Raw genomic sequence first — 23,166 nt, 5'->3', positions numbered from 1 at the left:
TCGCCTTCTCCTGATTTCTCTCAAAATACCTGACGTCATCCATGGCTTCTTGCATTTATTAATCTTGCCTGCTTGCATCGCAGGTATGTGCTTATCCACAAGGGCTAACACCTTATCCCTAAACTTAAGCCATAAATCGTTTACACCATCGGTTTCAGCAAGGCACTCAAACACGGGCAGATAATCTTCTAGTTTTTGAGCTATGCTTGAGTAGTCACCCTTGCTGAATAGAAAAACCTTTCTAGTTGCACAACTTAAGGTTCTTCTGCTCTCTTTTTTAATGTCTGCAACAACGGCCATGTGGTCACTGATACCTGGAATAACACTGACATTATTCACCAAACTGGGGTTATTCGAGAATACGAGGTCTAGAACGTTACTATTTCGAGTTGGGCAAGTAACAAATAGAATAAGACCAAAATTGTCAATAATATTTTTCATTTCTATGTTTACACGGCACCCAGTGCTGCTTACACATATTCCATCACGCCATTCTAAGTCTGGCAGGTTAAAATCACCGGCAAGAATGAATGGTCTGCTTGAAACTTCCGAGATAATTTCATTCAGCGATTGAAGTGTATTGTAATCAGAGTTCGGTGGTCGGTAAAATGCACCTACGGCAAACGAAGAATTATCATCTAGGGTTACTGTGCACCAAACAGATTCGACATCACACGGGATGTCTAAGGCGGCAGATTTCAGGGAACTTCGCACAAGTAAAAATACACCGCCCCCATGGCTCGACCTATCTCTACGATACGCGACAAATTCGCTGGGAAAGATTTCACTATCGCCGATATCACGGTTCAACCATGATTCCGTGCCAATAACTACGTCAGCTCTCACCGTCTCAATTAGTCCTGCCAATTCTTCCGCCTTATTCATTACACTTCTACAGTTTATTAAAACGGCGACCAGGTTGTGCCGTGTTATTTTTTTTTTCAGGCAAGCATCATTTCTTTCTTTTAAGTGGGGCGACTACCTTCTTTTCGTCATCCCATACGTAAGTTTTTTGACCAAGAGTAAGCCTATCAAAATTCAGTTTAACTTTTGTTTTCTCGCCTTTGTGCGCCATACCGTATTCCCATAATCGCTTCCGTACTTCCCGAGTAGCCGGCGCATAATCCTGATCAACTCTGATCTCTGACCCCTTAAATTTTCTTGCATTGGACAAAATTTCTTGTTTTTCTTTATACGAAGAGAGGTTTGCTATAATCGGCCTCTTTTTTTGTTCTCGGTATACACCAATCCGATGTGCTCTTTGTAGTGATGTAACTTCAATTCCCAGCTTGTCGCCAACAATCTTTTTAATCAACTCCTCTGATTGGTCCCACGTTTCCGCCCTGTTGTCATCCACTCCGTAAAACAAAAGGTTTTGTCTCCGACGTCTGTTCTCTAGGTCAATATTCTTAACCTGCAAATCCCTGAATACTTTCTGAAGAGTCTCAAGTTCATCCTTATGTTCTGAAACTGCTCTACCAAGGTCCTGAACTTGTTCCTTAGTTGCTTCAAGGCTGCCTTTTATGTCCGCTATCATTCCTTCATGTACGGCGATCCTGGATTCAATAGTATCTAGCTTATTCAAGATTGCAGTCTGCCCTTTTTGCAGACTTTGCAATATTTCCATTTCGACAGGACCCGGATTAAGTTCGATATCGCCGGAAAGCAACAAAAGCAGGAACACGTACAAAAATCTGTTCAAGAATAGAAAAGACCTACTTCGAGGCGCACGCGCTCGTTTACGACAACAAGCATCAGCAAATACCAAAGTGGGAGGAGCCGGCAACGCACACAATAGTCGTGAGACACGAATAGGGTAATGCAAACCAACCTGCGTGAATAACAGGGGAATCAGCTGCATGTCTGCCAGCGTGCCGGCTCCAAATCCCACGAGGCAGAAGCGTCGCTCATCTATATAGTGTCCACTCTGGTCACGTGGGCGTCGATTTCCAGCGGCGATTGGTCGAGGGCAATCGCTCGAATTCCACCACGCGCCGAGCGCTGCACTGAAGATAATGGGCCTTGAATTGTCGATGTGGCTTAACAAGTCATGGGATGTGATACCCGCCGAAGATGAAGGTACCGCTGAAGTTCGGTTTTGGCCATGACGAAATTCTGTGCTGCCGACAAGCGCACCGAGCCAGAAGGTGATTCCAAAACTTGCGAGAACCTGCGTGAATAACAGGGGAATCAGCTGCATGTCTGCCAGCGTGCCGGCTCCAAATCCCACGAGGCAGAAGCGTCGCTCATCTATATAGTGTCCACTCTGGTCACGTGGGCGTCGATTTCCAGCGGCGATTGGTCGTGGGCAATCGCTCGAATTCCACCACGCGCCGAGCGCTGCACTGAAGATAATGGGCCTTGAATTGTCGATGTGGCTTAACAAGTCATGGGATGTGATACCCGCCGAAGATGAAGGTACCGCTGAAGTTCGGTTTTGGCCATGACGAAATTCTGTGCTGCCGACAAGCGCACCGAGCCAGAAGGTGATTCCAAAACTTGCGAGAACCTGCGTGAATAACAGGGGAATCAGCTGCATGTCTGCCAGCGTGCCGGCTCCAAATCCCACGAGGCAGAAGCGTCGCTCATCTATATAGTGTCCACTCTGGTCACGTGGGCGTCGATTTCCAGCGGCGATTGGTCGAGGGCAATCGCTCGAATTCCACCACGCGCCGAGCGCTGCACTGAAGATAATGGGCCTTGAATTGTCGATGTGGCTTAACAAGTCATGGGATGTGATACCCGCCGAAGATGAAGGTACCGCTGAAGTTCGGTTTTGGCCATGACGAAATTCTGTGCTGCCGACAAGCGCACCGAGCCAGAAGGTGATTCCAAAACTTGCGAGAACCGATCGGTTGTCGACCTCGCTCTTCGGAAGCCAGATTGGTGAGGGTCGAATATACCGTTATATTCGAAAAAGAACACAAGTGACGGTTAATAATTTTTTCAAATACCTTAAGTAAACAGCTTGTCAGTGCAATTGGTCTGTAACTGTTAACTAAGGAAGGGCCTTTGCCGTGTTTGAGTATTGGCAGAACTATTGCCTCCTTCCAAGATGAAGGTATATGACCTGTTGCAAAGATCTCATTATAGAGACCTAAGATGCAGTTTAGGGTCTGACAAGGCAGATTCTTGATTATTTCATATGTTATTGTGTCAGAACCTGGAGCCGAGCTACCACAAGAGCCTAGGGCAAGCTTGAGTTCATGGAACGTTAATGGTCTATTGTACCCTTCTGATGACTTTTTTGGATGTAGAGGAATATTTTCAGATATTGTTTTATGCTTTAAAAAAATTTCAAAATAATTTTCCGAAATTGATACTCCCTCGAAGTGCTCGCCAAGAGTGTTTGCTTGGTCTTCTATTGACTCACCGGAGCCATTGACGAGAGGAAAAGGATTTGGACGCTGTCCTTTTAGTTTACGTACCCTGTTATATATCGTGCTAACATCCGTGTATGAGTTTATGGAGGATACGTAGCGTGCCCAGCTTCCTCTTTTCGATACTCGGCGAATACGGCGGCCATTTGCCTTGCACCGCTTAAATTCTATTAGATTTTCTGTGGTTGGGTAGCGTGAAAATCTACTCCACGCTTTGTTCTGGAGTTTCTTTGCAGTTTCACAGTCTTTGTTCCACCACGGTTTTGGATTTACTTTATCTGTGCAGGATTGAAGTATGCAGTTTCGAGCAGAAGAGAAGATGTGTTCAGTGATGTAGCTCGCCAGTTCCTCTACACCTAGATGGTACAGTTCTTCTAGGCACAGTTTACTTATGTTTCTAAATTTTGACCAGTCTGCTGCATGAAGTCTCCATTTTTGGGGGTAAGCTGGTCTATCGTGCCATTTTGTTGTTTCTAGGAGTGTTGGGAAATTATCGCTCCCATATGGATTAGTGATAACTCTCCATTCCAGGTGTGGGAGAAGTGATGCTGACCCTATGGCTAAATCTATGCATGAATAAGTGTTGTGTGTAGGACTGTAGAAAATTGGCTCTGTCTTGTTAAAGAGACAGGCTCCAGATGAAAGAACGAACTTTTCTATTGCCCGTCCTCTCGCATCACATCTTGAATCACCCCAAAATGGGCTGTGAGCAATAAAATCTCCCAATTATTATATAGGGTTCAGGAAGCTGGTCAATCAGCTTTTCAAATTCTACAATGTCTAACCGCTCATCAGGCGATATATATATGAAGCAAATCGTTATAAGATGATTGAACAATATAGCCCGAACAGCCACTGCTTCAAATAAACTCTGGAGGGATGCATGCTGGCATGCTACTGACTTTTGGACTATGATTGCCACACCACCTGAAGAAGAATTACCATCATTTCTATCTTTACGGAAAACTGTGTACTGTTTTAAGAAGTTCTGGTATGTAGACTTTAAATGTGTTTCTTGAACACATAACAGTGGTGGCTGATATTCCGCTAGTAGATCTTTGATATCATCTAGATTGCGAAATAGGCCCCTGGCATTCCGCTGAATTATTTGTGTAGCCATATCGAGGAAGATTTTTGTTGTCTGTGTTCAAGATCACGTGGTAAAGATAGTTAAATATGTATAAAAGGAAGGTAACCGTTTAGGTTACCGGTCCCTTTCTTTGAGCAGTCACAGGTATTTTATCTCTTCTAGCGCGCTCTTGAGAGCGCTGATTTTTCGGCGTCGATGACGCCAAGGATTTCTGATCGACCTCCATAACCTTCTCGGAGGCGCTGGAGGATCGTGAACTAGGCACTGAAACTCGCGTCCGAGGCCGTGGAGTTCGGTTTAGCTTTGGAGTCTGCGCAACCGAAGTCTGCAGGCCCACCTTCGATGTTGATGGAGCAGCATCTGCTGCTGCCACCAGAGGGGCAGGCGGAGTGATTACCGGACCACTATTAGTGACCGCGGTAGACACCCGAGGTATTTGCGACGCTGCCCCCCGTCGCGCCACCTCGGAATAGCTTGTGTGATCTAAGTACGAAAGGCGTTTCCTTGCTTCGTGAAATGTAATATTTTCTTTGACCTTTAATGCAATGATTTCTTTTTCTTTCTTCCATTTAGGGCACGTTCTAGAGTAGGCTGGATGGCATCACAGTTCACGCAATGTGGAGATGAGTCGCAAGTCTCTGTTGGATGATCGTTCGAGCTGCATTTCGCTCAAGTCTGGCTCCCTCGGCATGTGTGGGATCCATGTCCGTACCTCTGGCACTTAAAGCACCGTCGAGGATTTGGAATGTACGGCCTACCACGTTCTTTGATATAGCCTGCATCCACTGTACTAGATAACACACTGGTACCAAAGGTTAGTGCAATGTGCTTTGTTCGAAGTTGTTCGTTATTCCTGCGGATTAGAATTCGTTCTACCTTGATGACATTTTGATCCTGAAAGCCTTTAGGTACCTCTTCATTACTAAGGTCCATGAAGTCGTCTTCAGAGATTACTCCACGGCTCGCGTTCATGGTTCGATGTGCGGACAGAGTGACCGCTACATCGCCTATGCATTTCATGTCATTCATTTTCTCATATTGGATTTTATCTTTCAATTGAAGGAGTAGGTCTCCATTAGACATCTTTGTGGCTTTATAGCCAGGTCCTGTCGTGTTTGCAAGGCATTTCGCCACCGAGAAGGGGGAGAATTTGTGCACGCTTGTGTTGCTTTCACTATGGATTACATGGTACTTAGGGAAATGTTCCTCATTGCTCTTCAAAAAGAATTGGAAGCTTGCATCGGTGCGCCCTCTTTTCAGGGGGCGATCAAGGGATAGTGGTTTACGAAGCCATATAGGGGTCTTGAGTTCGGCAGCAGTGCCAACCGCCCACCACCGAGCCCAACATGGGGACGGAGCAGATCCTACGGGTAAGACAAGCCCTCGCCAGTTGTACGGTGCTGCTATAACCCAATCTGGAGTACCCAAGGTTGGCCACCCACACAAGGTTAACCGTCGCTGCCAGAAAATTCGGAAGTAAATAGAAGAGACGAGAAGACAGGAAAGACTGAAAGGAAGAGAAAAAGACGCAGAATGGAGAGGGCAGGGGCGTAGCCAGGGGGGGGGGGCTTATGGGGCTTCAGCCCCCCCCCCCCCGAAATGTTTTCGTGCTGTCCATGCACTGTCGACCAAAGCGACCCCCGGCGCCGGAAATCACTCTGGATTTTGTCTAGAATTTCTTTTTCAAGCTCGAAAAGACATTTAACCGCGAAGAGTGCAAACTCGGGCTGGATTTTGTGGCAACGCCCATACACCGGGAGTCACATAACGCCAAGCAGTCCCATCCGAGCACAAAGTTTCAAGGGCGCTTTGATGGTGAGTGGGCTCGCCGCGGCATCTCACTGAGGCCACGGAATCTATGGAGCGCATGGATATCAATTGCGAAACTTTAGGGGTATAAATCTCATAAGCTCTTGATGTGAAAGGTGCATTGACATTTCCAAAGTTGTGCTTTAGATTGTCAATTGCGGAACTTTGTGGGCTTAATGTTGTTATAAACATTTGACGCCAAAGGTCTACTGACTTTTCTAAAGTCTTACATCGGAACATACAACGAGACAAGCCAAATAAACACACTAGCAGACGAGTTGACAAAGCAGGCAGCAAGGTCCAATGAGACGAAGCGTTTGGGTGGTTCATTTGTGCCGTCATGCCACATAAAAAATAACATTTTTTTAACCTACGCCAGAACATCCATGTCAAGACACTAAAGCCTGCCAAAGTGACTACGTTCTTATTTATTTTTTCTACTTTGACTTTTATTCGCGAGGACACATTGATCCTCTTCAAATTTTTTGTTCTCGCTACCCTACCCGCGGGCTGCCAGAGCCAGCCAGAGCGCATACGTTTTTCTCGTATGGCCCTGACCACCGTGCGGTGCACTTCGGTGCGCGTTCGGTTTGCTCTGGCCGAGTGGATTTTCACCGGTCTGGGTTTTGGACGCTTTCTGGCTAGCAGACGAGAAAAAAAATAAACAATGGTCGCTCGACGCCATCACTGTGGGGACTCGAATGATTGCACCGCATTCCTTGAGCGGAACCTTTCCGGAAAGTCTTGTTTCGCCGCTGTGGGATACTGAGCAGTATGCGTATGGTTCTCAGTGGACCAAGCGTCTCATGTTTTTTTCGATATTCCTTCCGTAGCCCCATTAGGTGCCCGAAGTAGGCATTAGATTCTGGCCAACATACTTTCCTATGCGTTTTTTTTTTCATTTCGGTGCCTCCGCCTCGCAGAAAAAAAATACATTGTTGCGGCGCAGCGAATTGTCGCATGGTGAAAGTTCGATTTTGATACTTCTTTGCGGAAAGTAATAGGCGACGGGACGCTTCAGTTGCCGGATACGTTTATTATATTATTGCGAAAGCAATTATATGGACACTCCAGGCGCATTCCTGCCATCGCCCTCATGTTTCGTATAAAGTCCAAGGGTGATAACACCGTGACCACGCGCTGCATGCTGTGTGTGCGAATGAAAGCGTAGGAGGGGAGGTGGAATGGGTGAGCCGACGATGGTGGCTCAGTCTTGTGTGCGCAAAGGAGAAAAGCGGGGAGCAAGCGCGCCGCCTTCCGTCGCGCGCAATACATCGGGGGGAGTGGATGGAACGGGGGCGAAATCTAGGATTCTGTGAATCTATGATTGTGCAACATGCTTATTTGCCTTGTTTGACGCATCATATACAGTTACTTCTTCTTACATACATATACTCATTGGAGACTTATACGTATACTTAAATATCTTGTTGCGAGGTTTTGTGTATACATGCAGTGAACTTTGTTTCCAGCGACACTTTTTTGTACTTTATCAAACCGTATTTTCGCATTTGCATATCCCATTGTACCTTTGCATTTCTAATGTACGAGGGCGAGTGAAATGAAAGTGAGCCTACCCTAACCGCGCAATAATGGTTCGGTTCATTATCTGCGAGGCAAGCGCTCAGGAGAACAGCATGTCTCATTTACAAAAGTGACACGCAGGTGTGAAGATAAATGTTCTTTAATGCTCTCATACACTGGGTTGAATATGGTTGCGTCACATAATGGACACTTCAAAAGTTGAACAGGTCGGTGTCACGAAGTTTTCGACAGCTGAAGGTGTTTCCAAAACAGAAATAATCACCATATGACTGCCGTGTACGTTGAACACTGCATTTCATTGACCACTGTGAATCGTTGGAGCAAACGGTTCCAAGGACGTTGCAAAGACATTCCAAGACCGGGCCAAAACCATCGTGCAATCACCCCACACACAATTTCAAAGGTTCATGAGCTGCTGAAACAAGAACGGAGGATAAGCATCGATGAACTGGCACATCGTCTGAACATCAGTCACGGTTCGGTTCACGCCATAATTCACGAGCTTCTCAGTTATCGGCTCTTTCGTGCGCAGTGGATCCCCAAGATTTTTATCCATCGCGAGAAGACGGAGAAGTTTCGCGCTGCCTTGACTCATCTGATCGGGTATCACAATGAGCATGACGACTTCTTGTTTGCAACTCTGATCGGGGACGAACCTTGGTGCCACTACTACGAGCCTGAAACACGACGGGAAAGCTTACAGTGGAAACATTCGAATTTACCATGCCCAAAGAACGTAAAGGCCGTCATTTCCGCTGGAAAGGTGTTGTTGACTTTTTTTTTCGATCGACAGGGCCCATTACTGATAGAATGTGCTAAATCTTGAGAAGCTATCAATTGTTTCCGATATTGTGAAACGCCAGAACGGCAGCGTGTCGCAATCAAGAACGAACAACGTGGAAAATTGACGAATGGGGTCATCTTGTTCCACGATAATGCCTATCCCCACGTCGCTTATGTGGTTAATACAAAACTGGCAAAGTTCAAGTGGGAAACGCTGCAACATCCGCCATACAGCTCAGACCTGTCACCTTGCGACGTCTACATTTTGGGGGAACCGAAAAAACAGCTCAAGGGAACCATATACATACTTTTTGAAGCAGCAACCCAAGGAGTTTTATAAGACGGCAATCACGCAACTCGTTAGTCAATAGGACAAATGTCTAAATTCTCGCGAATACTACTTTTAAATAAGGTGCCCCGTTGTTGGCTCATTCATTTGACTTGCCCTCATATATCTTGCAGAAGTCCTGCTTTTTATACGTGCTCTCTGTTGCGACTATAACTTCGGTGCAATTACTCACGATACACGACAAGGGACAGCTACTCCTGCGTAATGCATTGGAACAAACGACAGCGTCATTGAGATTTTTCACTGGCCATTGCATATATACAAGAATGTAAGCACGGTTCTTGAATGACAAAGTTTGATTACCACATTTGTCCTCAACTTGTTTAGTTCATTGCCTTCTAATTTTTCATATCAGCGGCATGGACGGCTTTCCCGGTTTCGAACTGATATAGATCTAAAGTTCGTGTGGTATTTTCTTTACTTAATAAATAGACAAAAAAACATGGAAGCACTGACGTCAGTTATGTTGGGCACAATTTTTGGCACATACGAGTATAATATTTTATGAAAAAATATATGTTTTACTTGTATTTACAGTGCGTAGCTTTCAAGAATTCGTTCGCAGCATCTTTGGCAATGACAATGCAGTTATTATTCATGTATTTCATCCCTCGATAAATTAAGAGGAACCTTTAGCTCGGACCCAATCCGACGCGGCCTATTCAAATACTTGTAAAACGCAGAAACGCTTTTCTGAGATAATCCTGCTAATCACTTTTATTGAAATTGGTTGCATTTGAGAGAGAAAGTTAAATCCTAGTGTCATTTGGAAACAGAACTTCGATTTAGGGGCTGAATTTTGTTTAAAATATTTTGGAAAATCCGAAAGTTTGAAAAAATAGAAGCACGACGTTTACAAACTAATAGCTATGCATTAAGAACAGATATTGTGGTTCTGTAAACGGCATTTATTATAACAGTCAAAGCGGACAAGTTTGCTGTGTCAATTTGCATCTTACGTGAATTGGTTACGCTGTGTAGAAGGGTTCTGCAAAAGCCGTATTTCCACAATACTAAATTGTTTTGAGATTCGTGTGTAACATATCTATTTTTTCCGCTGTAGATGTACTATTAGATGCGATTCACAGAATTGTGATATCGTTTTTCATTGTTGAGTCACGGAGTTTTAAACTTGATAGTTTCGGTTTCTGAAAATTTTCAATTTCGGCCAATTTTTAATAAATAATTGACCACCTAAATGAAAAATTCGAAGCTAGCAGTCACTAGAATTAATCGTTTTCTTTTAAATGCACCAAACCTCCTCAAATTTGGTGCAGTGGCTGCAGGGAAAAACGAATTCCCCTTCTACATGTACTTAAATAGGAGCACCCGAGCTCAAGCTTCCTCTTAAGGAGGAGGCTGAGCTGCAACGTGCAGCTATATATATATTGGGCCAGTGGCGTAGCCCCCCCCCCCCCCGTGCAAAATTTCTGGCTACGCCACTGGGGGAGGGGGATAGGAAAAGGCAACTACCGATTTCCCCCGGGTGGGTCAGTCTGGGGGAAAGCAGTATGCCGTTACTATAACCCAATATGGTATACCCAAGGTAGGACAGCCACACCAGGTTAACCCTTGCCGCCAGGAAAAGTCGAAGTGAATGGAAAGGATGAGAAGACAGGAAACATCAAAAGGGGAAGAGAAAGACGAAGATGAGGGTAGAGAGAGACAGGAAAAGGCGACTGCCGGTTTCCTCCAGGTGGGTCAGTCTGGTGGTGCCGTCTATGTGAAGCCGAGGCCAAAGGGGTGTGTTGCCTCAGCCGGGGGGCCGTAAAGGTCCCAACACCCGGCATCGGCTCAACCCCCAGGATCCCTTTTCCACAGACACGGCTAAGCCGCGCACGGCTACACGCGGGAGGGGCCAACCCTCGTGTGCTCGGGTACGTGGTGTCGCAACACACCAAACGCCTGCTGACGCAGACGCCCGCGGGGGAGAAATGTGCGGAATATAACCAACCTTTATATATAGCTTTCATTGATTACGAGAAAGCGTTTGATTCTGTCGAAACCTCAGCAGTCTTGGAGGCATTACGGAATCAGGGTGTAGACGAGCCGTATGTAAAAATACTGAAAGATATCTATAGCGGCTCCACAGCCACCGTAGTCCTCCATAAAGCAAGCAACAAAATCCCAATAAAGAAAGGCGTCAGGCAGGGAGATACAATCTCTCCAATGCTATTCACAGCTTGTTTACAGGAGGTATTCAGAGACCTGGATTGGGAAGAATTGGGGATAAAAGTGAATGCAGAATACCTTAGTAACTTGCGATTCGCTGATGATATTGCCTTGCTTAGTAACTCAGGGGACCAATTGGAATGCATGCTCACAGACCTGGAGAGGCAAAGCAGAAGAGTGGGTCTAAAAATTAATCTGCAGAAAACTAAAGTAATGTTTAACAGTCTCGGAAGAGAGCAGCAATTTACAATAGGCAGCGGTGCACTGGAAGTCGTAAGGGAATACATCTACTTAGGGCAGGTAGTCACGGCGGATCCGGATCATGAGACGGAAATAATAAGAAGAATGGGCTGGGGTGCGTTTTGCAGGCATTCTCGGATCATGAACAGCAGGTTGCCATTATCCCTCAAGAGAAAAGTATATAATAGCCGTGTCTTACCAGTACTCACCTACGGGGCAGAAACCTGGAGGCTTACGAAAAGGGTTCTACCCAAATTGAGGACGACGCAATGAGCTATGGAAAGAATGATAGGTGTAACGTTAAGGGATAAGAAAAGAGCAGGTTGGGTGAGGGAACAAACGCGAGTTAATAACATCTTAGTTGAAATCAAGAAAAAGAAATGGGCATGGGCAGGACATGTAATGAGGAGGGAAGATAACCGGTGGTCATTAAGGGTTACGGACTGGATCCCAAGGGAAGGGAAGCGTAGCAGGGGGCGGCAGAAAGTTAGGTGGGCGGATGAGATTAAGTTTGGAGGGACGGCATGGCCACAATTAGTACATGACCGGGGTTGTTGGAGAAGTATGGGAGAGGCCTTTGCACTGCAGTGGGCGTAACCAGGCTGATGATGATGATGATGATCTTTAAAAGGTGTGAAGCTAAATGCGTGTGGTGTGGTATCTAAATTGGTATCACTGTTTAAGTGCTCTTTGCTGAATGTCCCAGAAAAACACGGCGTGCCTACAATCTACAAAATAGTGATCAATCCTTTCAGCATGCGGACGCAAACGACAGCTTGTCGGCCACAGTTCGAAATAGCCCCTTTTTTCCAATCACCTTTTGACAAGAAGAGTTGCCGAATGTAACTTAAAGGGAAAAAAGTTTTCATCTCTAGAGGTATGAGCATTCCCGCTTAAAAATCACGCTTAAATGCATCAAAGCAGTAACATTTCAAATAAGGCGCACGATACCGAAGAAGTGGAAACAATATGTCTATGAGTGCAGCAGAACTTTCTATGCGTTAGGCAGTAAAAATGTAATCCATACTAAAGCGAGCCTTTAGAAATTGAATGTTTTCTACAACCTCCTTCAGTATTAAAGAGGCCAGTTGGGCGAGTCGCTATACATTCATAATGGGAACAGCGCGAACAAGACGATAACGGAGCGAAAAGACACAGGACGAGCGCTGACTCATCTGTTGCCGTATCGAGCTATCTAAGTACGTTAATTCCTGCTGAGAAAGCGAGATCGAAGGCTGGCTAATGCACCACGTGTCCTTTCGCTCTCAATGTGGGCTGCTTCCACGACTAATCTGGTGGATGCACCAGTATGCGCAAACAAAATTGTTGCCTCTTTGAGCAGAGGCTTACACATACAATGCCGGCAATGGGCGGAGACATGCGCATAATTATTCCTGTCCAAGGGCAATTCAAGCTCTCTAAGTCTTACATTTATGCAGCGGCCTGTTTGCCCTATGTACACTCGCCCACACTTGAGCACGAAAGAGCATACCAAGTGGTATATTCTTTCGTCAGACGCCGGCATCTTCGTCAGACGCCGGTATCGAATTTTTTGCGACACGGGGCCTTTAACGCTGTCGCGTTAGAAAGCTTGACCCACTGCTCATCGTTGGAACTACAGTGGAGCAGGCGGTGTTGCAGTTCCGTTTAAACTGATAGCGCTGGAGGGTGATCTCGCTAAATTAGTTCCGTGATGTCATTATGTCAAGGAAGACAGATTTACCGTCCTTCAGTGAAAAAAAAAACGCCTACAGCGCTTTTCGAACCCGCCATCGCAGGTGACTGACAACCGCCGACGCGCCGTGGTGCGCTGTTGTCCGCGCCATTCTCGCAGTGCGCAAGCAGCACTGACCCTGTCATCATCATCTCGTGAAAAAAAAAAATACGGCGGCCTTCTACAGGTGCCAGATATTCTGCTCTATTGTTGCGAGTAGGAGAGAACGCGAGATTATGTAAAAAATATGCGGATCCCACACGCTGTGGGAATCGACGTAAGCGAAGCGTTATGTACTGTTTGCTTTGATTGACGATAATTAGCGGTGATCTATGAGGCGAATGGGTAAGTTCTTCAGCGTTTAGTCCAATACGAGTGTGTTGAGTTGATGCTAAACTTGATCTTGCGTGCACCGCTGCTGATTGCATGCGTAGATCCACAGAACGCACGCAGAGACCTGTTTGCTTGAGTCGTTGTTGGGCGTCATTGTTCATAATCTCTGAGACGGTTGAGCATTATCACTGACTCACGTGGCACATCGCTCGGTGGCATAAGTATTAGGCATTAATAGAATTAAGGGCCGAACGTTTTGCCATTATTTTTTGTAATTGTATTTAGACATTGTACACATACATACTGAGAAAGCTTTCCCAGTTTCTCTATTTCCTGGCACACGCTGACACCTGCTTGATGCTGTGTATTGTCGTGCAGGTATAATCGGAGTCACCGCCGTAAGGAATACCATTCTTGGTCCGCGCGAGATCCTTCGCCGGAAAGGTGTGGATTACTCTTTTTTATTTTATTGTTGCAGTGCTGATAAAAATACCGCACGGGTAATCGAAGGCGTCGTCTGTTACCGGGAACATTACTAAACAGTACGCGAATTTTGCGCGTGGTGACCAACGACCGAAAAATAATAACGAGTACAATACGCCTAAAAATGGCGTGAACATTGTTGTTCAGTTGTGTAGAAATTAAATCTGTTAATTGAAAATGCAATATTTTAGACGGCACAATCCATATGCACATTTTCTACCTAACAAATGAACCCTTATGCGCCACATTGAAGTTTAAATCAACCGCGGCTTTACGTTGTCAGTTTGGACACAAACTTTCAATGTTGTTCGTGTCTGTAAAATTATTATTCCTGGGCTTCATTTTGCAGACGGCTCTGACGCGACGATGGCGTTGCTGAGCCATAGTATGGAGAAATCAGCTAGCAGAAGTCATCAGTGTCAGATTCGGAGCTACCACTAAGCCCATTTAATATTTGGTATAATCTGTCAAAAGCAATACTAAGGAGCATTAGGCTTTCATTTCAAATTGTGCGGTACGAAAGTTGTATAAACGCACACCATTCCTTGGGAGCTATGCATAGGGGTAAGGCAGCTGGGGAGGATCGGGTAACAGCAGATTTTTTGAAGGATGGTTGGCAGAATGTTCTAGAAAAACTGGCCACCCTGTATACGCAATGCCTCATGACGTCGAGCGTACCAGAATCTTGGAAGAACGCTAACATAATCCTAATCAATAAGAAAGGGAAGGCCAAAGACTTGAAAATTATAGACCGATCAGCTTACTATCCGTTGCCTACAAAGTATTTACTGAGGTAGTCGCAAATAGAATCAGGAACACTTTAGACTTTTGTCAACCAAAGGACTAATCAGGATTCCGTAAAGGCTACACAACAATAGACCATATTCACACTATCAATCAGGTGATAGAGAAATGTGCGGAATATAACGAACCCTTATATGTAGCTTTCATTTATTACGAGAAAGCGTTTGATTCAGTCGAAACCTCAGCAGTCAGGGAGGCATTACAGAGTCAGGGTTTAGATGAGCCGTATGTAAAAATACTGAAAGATATCTATAGCGGCTCCACAGCCACAGTATTCCTCCATAAAGAAAGCAACAAAATCCCAATAAAGAAAGGCGTTAGGCAGAGAGATACGATCTCTCCAATGCTATTCACAGCGTGTTTACAGGAGGTATTCAGAGACCTGGATTGGGAAGAATTGGGGATAAGAGTTAATGGAGAATACCTTAGTAACTGGCGATTCGCTGATGATATTGTCTTGCTTATTAACGCAGGAGACTAATTGCAATGCATGTTTACTGAACTGGAGAGGCAAAGCGGAAGGGTGGGTCTAAAAACTAATCTGCAGAAAACTAAAGCAATGTTTAACAACCTCGGAAGACAACAGCAGTTTACGATAGGTAGCGAGGCACTGGAAGTGGTAACAGAATACATCTACTTAGGGCAGGTAGTGATCGCGGATCCGGATCATGAGACTGAAATAATCAAAAGAATAAGAATGGGCAGGGGTGTGCTTGGCAGGCATTCTCAGATCATGAACAGCAGGTTGCCATTATCCCTCAAGAGAAAAGTGTATATAACAGCTGTGTCTTACCAGTACTCACGTACGGGGCAGAAACCTGGAGGCTTACGAAAAGGGTGCTACATAAATTGACCACGACGCAACGAGCTATGGAAAGGAGAATAATGGGTGTAACGTTAAGGGATAAGAAAAGAGCAGATTGGGTGAGGGAACAAACGCGAGTTAATGACATCTTCGTTGAAATCAAGAAAACGAAATGGGCATGGGCAGGACATGTAATGAGGAGGGCAGATAACCGATGGTCATTAAGGGTTATCGACTGGATTCCAAGGGAAGTGAAGCGTAGCAGGGAGCGGCAGAAAGTTAGGTGGGCGGATGAGATTAAGAAGGTTGCAGGGGCGACATGGCCGCAATTAGTGCATGACCGGGGTAGTTGGATAAGTATGGGAGAGGCCTTTGCCCTGCAGTGGGCTTATCCAGGCTGATGATGATGATGATGATGATGACACCATTCATGTCCAATGAATATATATTAGTCGCTTGACGGCAACGCCGATAGTCAGTAGGTGGCAGTGGGTTCAGTGAGAAGCATACACTTTTTGTCTACTGCGTTTTTCACAAAGAGTTAACCATGAATCGCAATCTGCTTTTAACTTTGTTGCCTTATTTTCTTCGTGAACGTAAATTTTTGCTGGTTCCTGCGCGGAACATGTGCAGGCTGACACATAGTACATGCGTAGTTCTCGGTAATTAGTGTTAAATGAATAAAAAGATACCCGACAGGCTTCTTGCACCTTGTAAGAAGTTCAAGCTTTCTGGCCTTCCTTTTGGTCTGCTGCTCGTCTGACTTACGCCAAGGAAGTGAGCGTATAAACTAAAATAATAATAAGCAGAACTGACGAGAATAGTCACTCTATAAAAGCAATATGGCTAAGCAATCGAAATCTCCTGGAACAATCGCGAGCGCCTTTCCGCAATTTTTGGGGTAAATGTCTGCCTTATATCGGGAGGTGTCAACAAAGGTTGACGCCAATATGGTATGATTATATCATCAAGCCTAATAACGTTCTAACTAAAAACATAGGTTGACCGTAAAAGGATGAACAATGTTCTTCCGTCGATCTTTCGGATTGCAATTGCTCTAATTCCGATATTCTGTAAGCAAGCTGTGGGCCCTGATAATATTCAGATGGAACTTTATCTGCTTGTTGATCTAACCTAATTGTTGCTTGTTTACAGCGCACAACGAGTTTACCTGCGCGGATCCTGTAGAGAAAGGACCATGCAATGAATCCCACATTCGTTACTACTTCAACCCTCAGAGGAAATCCTGCCAGGAATTCGTTTACGGAGGCTGCCATGGTAACGTCAACAATTACCAGACTCTCGACGACTGCAAACACTTTTGTGAGCGTAAGTTTTCCACTCCGAGGGACGGAGTTTCAACGCAGATATCTCGTAACAAATCTACGTATTGAACATCTTTTTTTTGCGCTACAAGGTAGGGATTAGACATCCTACCGAGATTTGTTCAGTGACTAACCCCGTGAACGAGGACAAGCGCTCAGTTCCCACAAAATGATATTTCTTGAACGCGTAGGAATTGTACATACACTTACACACGCACACCAATAATAAAAGAACCTTGTGATCATGAGAGACCTCGTATGAGCCACAGGCGTGTGAACTAAAGAAAAACAACTAAAGCGGGACTAAGTAGGCGCTCTACAGCACTTCTGTTGTTGCAGAACATATACTTATTCGTTGATCTTGATATGCGTGTGCCTGCGCTATTTATTTCACGTGAATATTCTAGTTTTTCTAGTATAATAATTCAGTTATGTGAACGTAGACAAAGTAATATTCATTGTTGATGTACTCTTAAATATTTGTTCTTCCTTTCTTATTGCTATTTTTAGGTCGCATGGACCAATCTGTAGTGCTGCTCAGCCAGTTTCGCTGATATACCTGCACACCAGCAAGCATTGCGTTCTTAGATGTGACAGCGAGCGTGTACTTCCTTTTAGTAACAATAAGCATCATAATTACTAGCAATATTAGTATTATCATTACTATAAAAATTATCGGCGCATTCTAAGTTAAAAAGTTGTCAGTCACTTTACAATGAACTAAAGAGGACGAAGTCCAATGCCTGCAAGCTCACGAGACATTAATTAAATTATTCTGACATTTTCATTCGAATGCGTTGTTGCTTCCTATTTATTGTTTTCTGTTTACTTGTTCTCTTTTCGGTCGCCTAGACATCGCCACTGGCTGCGTGCGGTTAATGGCACGTGTGAACTGTTGTGGCAAGTTTATGAAGACCATTAAGACACATACGAAAGTTCAGTGAACGAATTCTGTTATTTTAGCGCTGCATATTCACACTACCAAAGGCCGTGGGATTGACTGTCGACCTTCAGGATGTCAATTGGAATCCAACTTAGAGATAGAGCCGGTTTGCCCATATCTGCAAGTTGGTTCGCTCGAATTTTGGTGCCTAAAGCCGGACACAAATTTTTCGACCCACAAAATTTTTCGACCCATCTAAGCCTTTCGCCTTAATAGCTCTGAGCATCAGCCCTGCACATTACTTACATTCTGATGCCGTCTTTCTATTGTTGCAGCTTCCAAAATTATTCTGGCGAACTCATTCTGGTGCCTCCCGATCGGATGAGTATGGGAGCCGGGCTGGAATCTTTCGCGCGCGGTCCAGGTGTGGCCCAGGTTTTGAACTACCGGGCCTAACTCTAGCAGGGCTCGGGTCGGTCCCAAGTCCGGCCCATGCAGTGGTCTAGTCACTAAACATTTCCGTGGGGCAGCCTGCGAAAAACAGCAGGCGGCGAAGTGCACCAGCTCGTAGGTTGATAACCTTGCCCGTCTGAAGAAGGCATATCATTCATGTGACCAAAACCTTCGGTGCAGTACACCCGAGACCCTTCTGCTACCTTCCGAAGAAGCGAGGCCCGTGTTTCAGCCATTACCGTCGCTATTTCTACAACGCCGCCAGCGAAACGTGCGAGGCATTCTACTACGGTGGCTGCGCCGGGAACGACAACAATTTCCGAGCGTTCGAAGAATGCATGCGCATGTGCTCAAGTAAGAAAATTCCTAGAGGTGCATCTGTACACTAAGGGGCTTTTTATATAGATTAACATCGTTTCTACGGTGGCTTATACAAGATATTAAAAATATCATTCTCACATAGCACAGTTCTTGTCCTTGAGCTGGATTATTCGCTATAGCGGACGTTACTCGCACGGGAATTTTCATGCGCAATAAAGTAAATAAAAATAAATATTTATGTTCTAAACTAATTAACTTATGACGCACATTGCAATTTGCGAATTTTAACCGGTGAGCTCGCGAGGCCTATCCATTCGAAATGAATTGTCGAGATGGCACCAATAATCTGCAGACATTTCTTCCCGTAGTGTTCGGCGAGGGAATACATTGCTGTTGCAGTTACTTTTGTGCTTAATGTATCAAGTTTGACGACGCGTAACACGAAACCGTTGTCGACCTCATAATTTGAGGCAAGTTGACATGCTTCAGAAACTCAACTGCTACGATTCGTAAATTGCAGTAATGGCCGTAATGCGGTCAGATAAATTCGGATTATCTTGTCAATGATGCATTTCCACCTGTTGTTGTGGCGTAAGGGCCTTGCGGCTGCCCTAATCCCGAGGTCAAATCCCAGCCGCGGAGGCTGCAGTTCGATGGTGGCGAAATGCGAAAACGCACGCGTTCCGCTAATTATGAGCACAATAAAGAACCCCAGGTGGTAAAGATTAATCCGGAGTCCACCATTATAGTGTATTTTGATGGATTTAAATTTATTGTGCAAGGAATCGCCGCCTGTTCGAACAATACATGTCAAAAACTAGTATTGTGCTATCCAGCATGGTTAGTTTTTAACATGGTAGATGTTCCAAAAAAAAAAGGCGTGGTATATTTTCTCCTCACATTCGCCGTGAAAAGAAGTCGGTCAGTCTAAGTGTGCTGTGCTTAGCGTATGTAAATTAAAAATATTGACATTTACTTTGCTGTGCGTCGAGATTACATTTATTTGTACAGAACCAGTGCGACATATACGAGGACGACATTTTATTACATGATAGTTAAACAGTCGTGCATTTTAACCGGTTTACTTACCGCATCCTGCTTTTTTGCTATTTTGACATGGAGGTAGTTTCTAACACCATCGCATCATTTTTATGTTGATTGTTTTACGCTGTAACAAGTATTAATTTCATTACAGAGTATCTAGAAGCCTAAAAACAAGAGGCGCTCAAGCCATGGTTAGGAAACTGTTGGACATCTTCAACACTGTCAGCGATATGTGTTGTGTCACTAGGGTGCCTTTTGCGGCGGAAACACATCGAAAAAAGAAAGCTTATGAAATAAACGGAAGGCGTTTAGCATATATTGCTGTTACATTATACTTGCTTTTTCGGGGATTTGGCCAAAAACATGCGGCTGTGGCAATTGTACGTTTAGTTCTGGCGTTGTTAAGCAGGATGGCGTTACAAACAGTGACACATGTCTGAAACCTAATAAATAAAAGTGTCCACGTTCTCCGTCCATATAATTGACTACTGGCACCCGCGAACGCGATTCACGTAATGCTTAAGGAAAAGATGTAAGCAGCTACAGCTCACAAGGTTACCCATGCCAGAAACTGTAGTTAGCGCCCCATGGTCATTCGCATAAAGTATAGAATATTCAATGAAAGCCAAAATATTATAGTAGCGCAACTATCAACTCCAGAGCAGACGAAGATAGGCTCACGTGCAGGTAGCGCGAGAATGAAACACGCTACGGCGCACGACTTGAGCGGCCGCGGTGCGATCGCGCTGCACCATGGCTGGCTGCCCGAAATAAACCGTCTCTACGGCGGCTGGCTCTTCGCGCAGCCTTCCCACAATATGAACTTTTGGACCCCTGTTGATCTCTTGTGGAAGCACCCGTTTATGAACGCGAAGCACCTCCACCAGATGTCACGTTGTAGTGAGGATGCAGAAACACAGCAGCGAAAACGGTGAATTGGGAAAGTAAATCTTTATTGGATGAACCTGTGCCCAGAAGAAAGCAACGGTAGGGGATCGTCGAAAAGCTTATCTGCAATTCAAGCGCGTCGACTTTTACACGTGGCTCATCGAAGGTCCCAGTGTAGTCGCTGGTGCTCGCTTGACTTCCGGAAAGTACTACACAATTCATGTCGCGCATACAATCTGATTGCACAAGGTTCGGCGTGAAGGAACACAAAAGATAGAATCAACGATAACGTCCAAGTAAGTTCCAATCATGCTGACGTGTCTTGCGCTGAGCGAAAACTTATGTTATCCGGTGAAATGCTTGGACTTAATTTTTCCCATAAGAGTGAGGCTCTTCTCTTATATAGCCATTTTCTAAATGCTCAGTAAGCCACAAGAGCTTTATTTTCACGGCTTTTGGCTCGGACTCTGTCACCTGAGAGCGCCAGTTTTTAACTAAGTGCTCTGCGTAGTTCGCTAGTTTTGTTTTTACCGCAGTGGTCTTGCAGGTCACCATCCAAACATGTGACAACTGAAACTGCCCGATGGAGCTGATTTCTTTAAGGTCAACGGTGTTGCTAATAGCATCTCTGAAATTATGGACACGGTATCGACGTTCGGCAAGGTCAACTTGAATAAGGATGAAATTCAGAACAAGCTGACAGTGAAGAGCGGTGCGGTAACTACTGCTACTGAATGAGGCCCGAGCAGTACATCGGCAGAAGACCGATTAATCCGTTTCGGTGGAGAGCTTGCTTTCTTGCGGTGGAGAGCATCAGAAAACACTGCCGTTTGAAACGGTGTCTTCCTCTGCCACTTTGCCATATGGTTCATTGGCTTATATCTGAACTTTATGAATGTGTTGTACCAGCGGTACAAAACAAATATCAAAGGAGAACAGTTTGTGAAGGCTTTGTTGAAAGATTTGGTGATTGAGAAATAAGAGCCACTTATAGGACCGCATGTAGAGCCGTCTTGAAGCATTGTACAGTACAGTAAAATTCCGAATTTCTGAAAATAAAATGCTAAACACGTCATATGCCCGATGCATTTCTGTGGTCGAGGGATGCGCCTTTCGATGGGGGCGTTCCTTCCGCGACCGAAATGCCACCGATCTCTGACGGCTCATCCCTTCCCGTCACGCAACACGGTCAGATAAGTGGTCGGAGAGTCTTTAAAGATAACAAGGAGTGATGAGTGGTTATATGGGTGTCACCACGGTTGATGATGGTTTGACGGAGATGGATAAGGTACTAAAAAGCGATAAGGGCTTATATCGGTCGGAGCAACTCCCATAAGTTTATTAGTCACCTTGAGGGCCTTTGATTTGCTCAGGCCCTACGCATGCGCGCGCGGCCTCATGACGTCTTTCTTCCCCCCTCACTCTCTCTATGTCATCTTTATTCCCTCTTGCCCGTGCCCAATAGTAGGGTAGCCAACCAGACGCATTCCTGGTTCACATCATTGCTTCTCTCTTTCTTTCCTCCTCCGCCTCATATAAGAATTGATAAGGGTCGGATCAAGTTCGACAAGAACAGGTAAGGGTTGGTGAGGATCTGATCGATAGTGACAAGGTTGCTGCCGACCAATAAGCGTTGATAAGGCCCGGGTCGAGCCTGCTAACATTGGTAACAACCGATATCACAGGGGTGATAAGAGTCGGATCTAGTCCGACAATGTCGGTGAAGATCGATAAAGTTTGATAAGTGTTCATACTGGTCGGACCAATTTCATATTATTGGTATGACACCGGGCTGCGTGGAGATGAGCAAGTGATACAACGCTTATGCACGCTGGTACCATCAGGGATGTCGGTATGCTTGGAGAATAGCACCATAGAGATGACAAAATGTGAGTAAAAATGCCCCACGAAGTATGGCATTTTGTCCGCGGGCTGGGACGCTGGCTGTGACGCTGGCTGCCCGCGCTGAATAGGTGAAGCAGCGGGCACTGACGCCCGATTTGGCGACCGCTGTGTCGGACATGACTGTCTCGCACCTGCGGCGTTCGCGCTAAGTCAGTCGTGGCGGATCATAGCTTTCTCGTGCCATACGGCGATGTACCTTGTGAAGAAAATCACAGATGTTTCTGTGGGAGCAGTAGCGACCGTAGTGGAGCCCGGACCGCATATATTGATAAGAGTCGCTGCGCGCGGTAGTGCTGAACTTAGCATCACAAGTTGGCGCCTAGACGTACTTATATTTATTCAATCGTGTTTTTTTTACTACTTGTGACAACGTGCCATTATTTCGCATTGTTGGCGGCGCCTCCAGGACACCAAAGCGGCAACGGGGACACCGAAGCTAGAACCCGAACTGGTCCGTCTGTTGGAGCTCGCCGAGGCCTGCGCGTGTTTCGGCTTCCTGGCACGCTTCGGCTTCCGCGGCTCCAACCCACGAGCCGGCCTGCTTCCAGCTTTGATCCCCCCACTACCACTTGGGTGCCCTGGAGATCCTGCGCCGCCTACTTTATTATTACCTCATATGCTCTCCTGAGGCCTCCTGTTTGCCGGTTACCTGTGCCCTCCTAGAGCAGTGCTTGTAAAAAATCAAATCTCTAGTCACGACGAAAAAAGCGACCCGCGACTTATACAACACCAGTCAGGACATTGCCCCTTCAGACACAGCGATCACCAATGGCGCGTCCACGAACACTGCCTCACCTCGCGGGCAGCCAGTGGCTGAGCGTAAACAAACTCGACCGCACT

The 23,166-nt window shown here is 45.5% G+C and overlaps 1 protein-coding gene across 1 annotated transcript; it reads left to right on the top strand.

Annotated features, from left to right (window-relative positions):
* Nucleotides 1–2,792: 2,792 nt before the first annotated feature.
* Nucleotides 2,793–19,814, top strand: LOC139048054 (BPTI/Kunitz domain-containing protein-like; the record flags this gene model as incomplete). The annotated part of the gene is made up of 5 exons (XM_070522434.1): nucleotides 2,793–2,886; nucleotides 13,794–13,859; nucleotides 16,663–16,836; nucleotides 18,349–18,522; nucleotides 19,685–19,814. Coding segments are annotated over 5 exons (525 nt in total), but the record flags the coding sequence as incomplete, so codon positions are not given.
* Between the last annotated feature and the right edge of the window lie 3,352 nt (nucleotides 19,815–23,166).

This window comes from Dermacentor albipictus, chromosome 7, assembly GCF_038994185.2.
Source record: "Dermacentor albipictus isolate Rhodes 1998 colony chromosome 7, USDA_Dalb.pri_finalv2, whole genome shotgun sequence".
In the NCBI taxonomy this organism is placed as follows: domain Eukaryota; kingdom Metazoa; phylum Arthropoda; class Arachnida; order Ixodida; family Ixodidae; genus Dermacentor; species Dermacentor albipictus.
The sequence above is the reverse complement of the archived record's forward strand: the minus strand, read 5'-3'. Positions and strand labels throughout refer to the sequence as shown.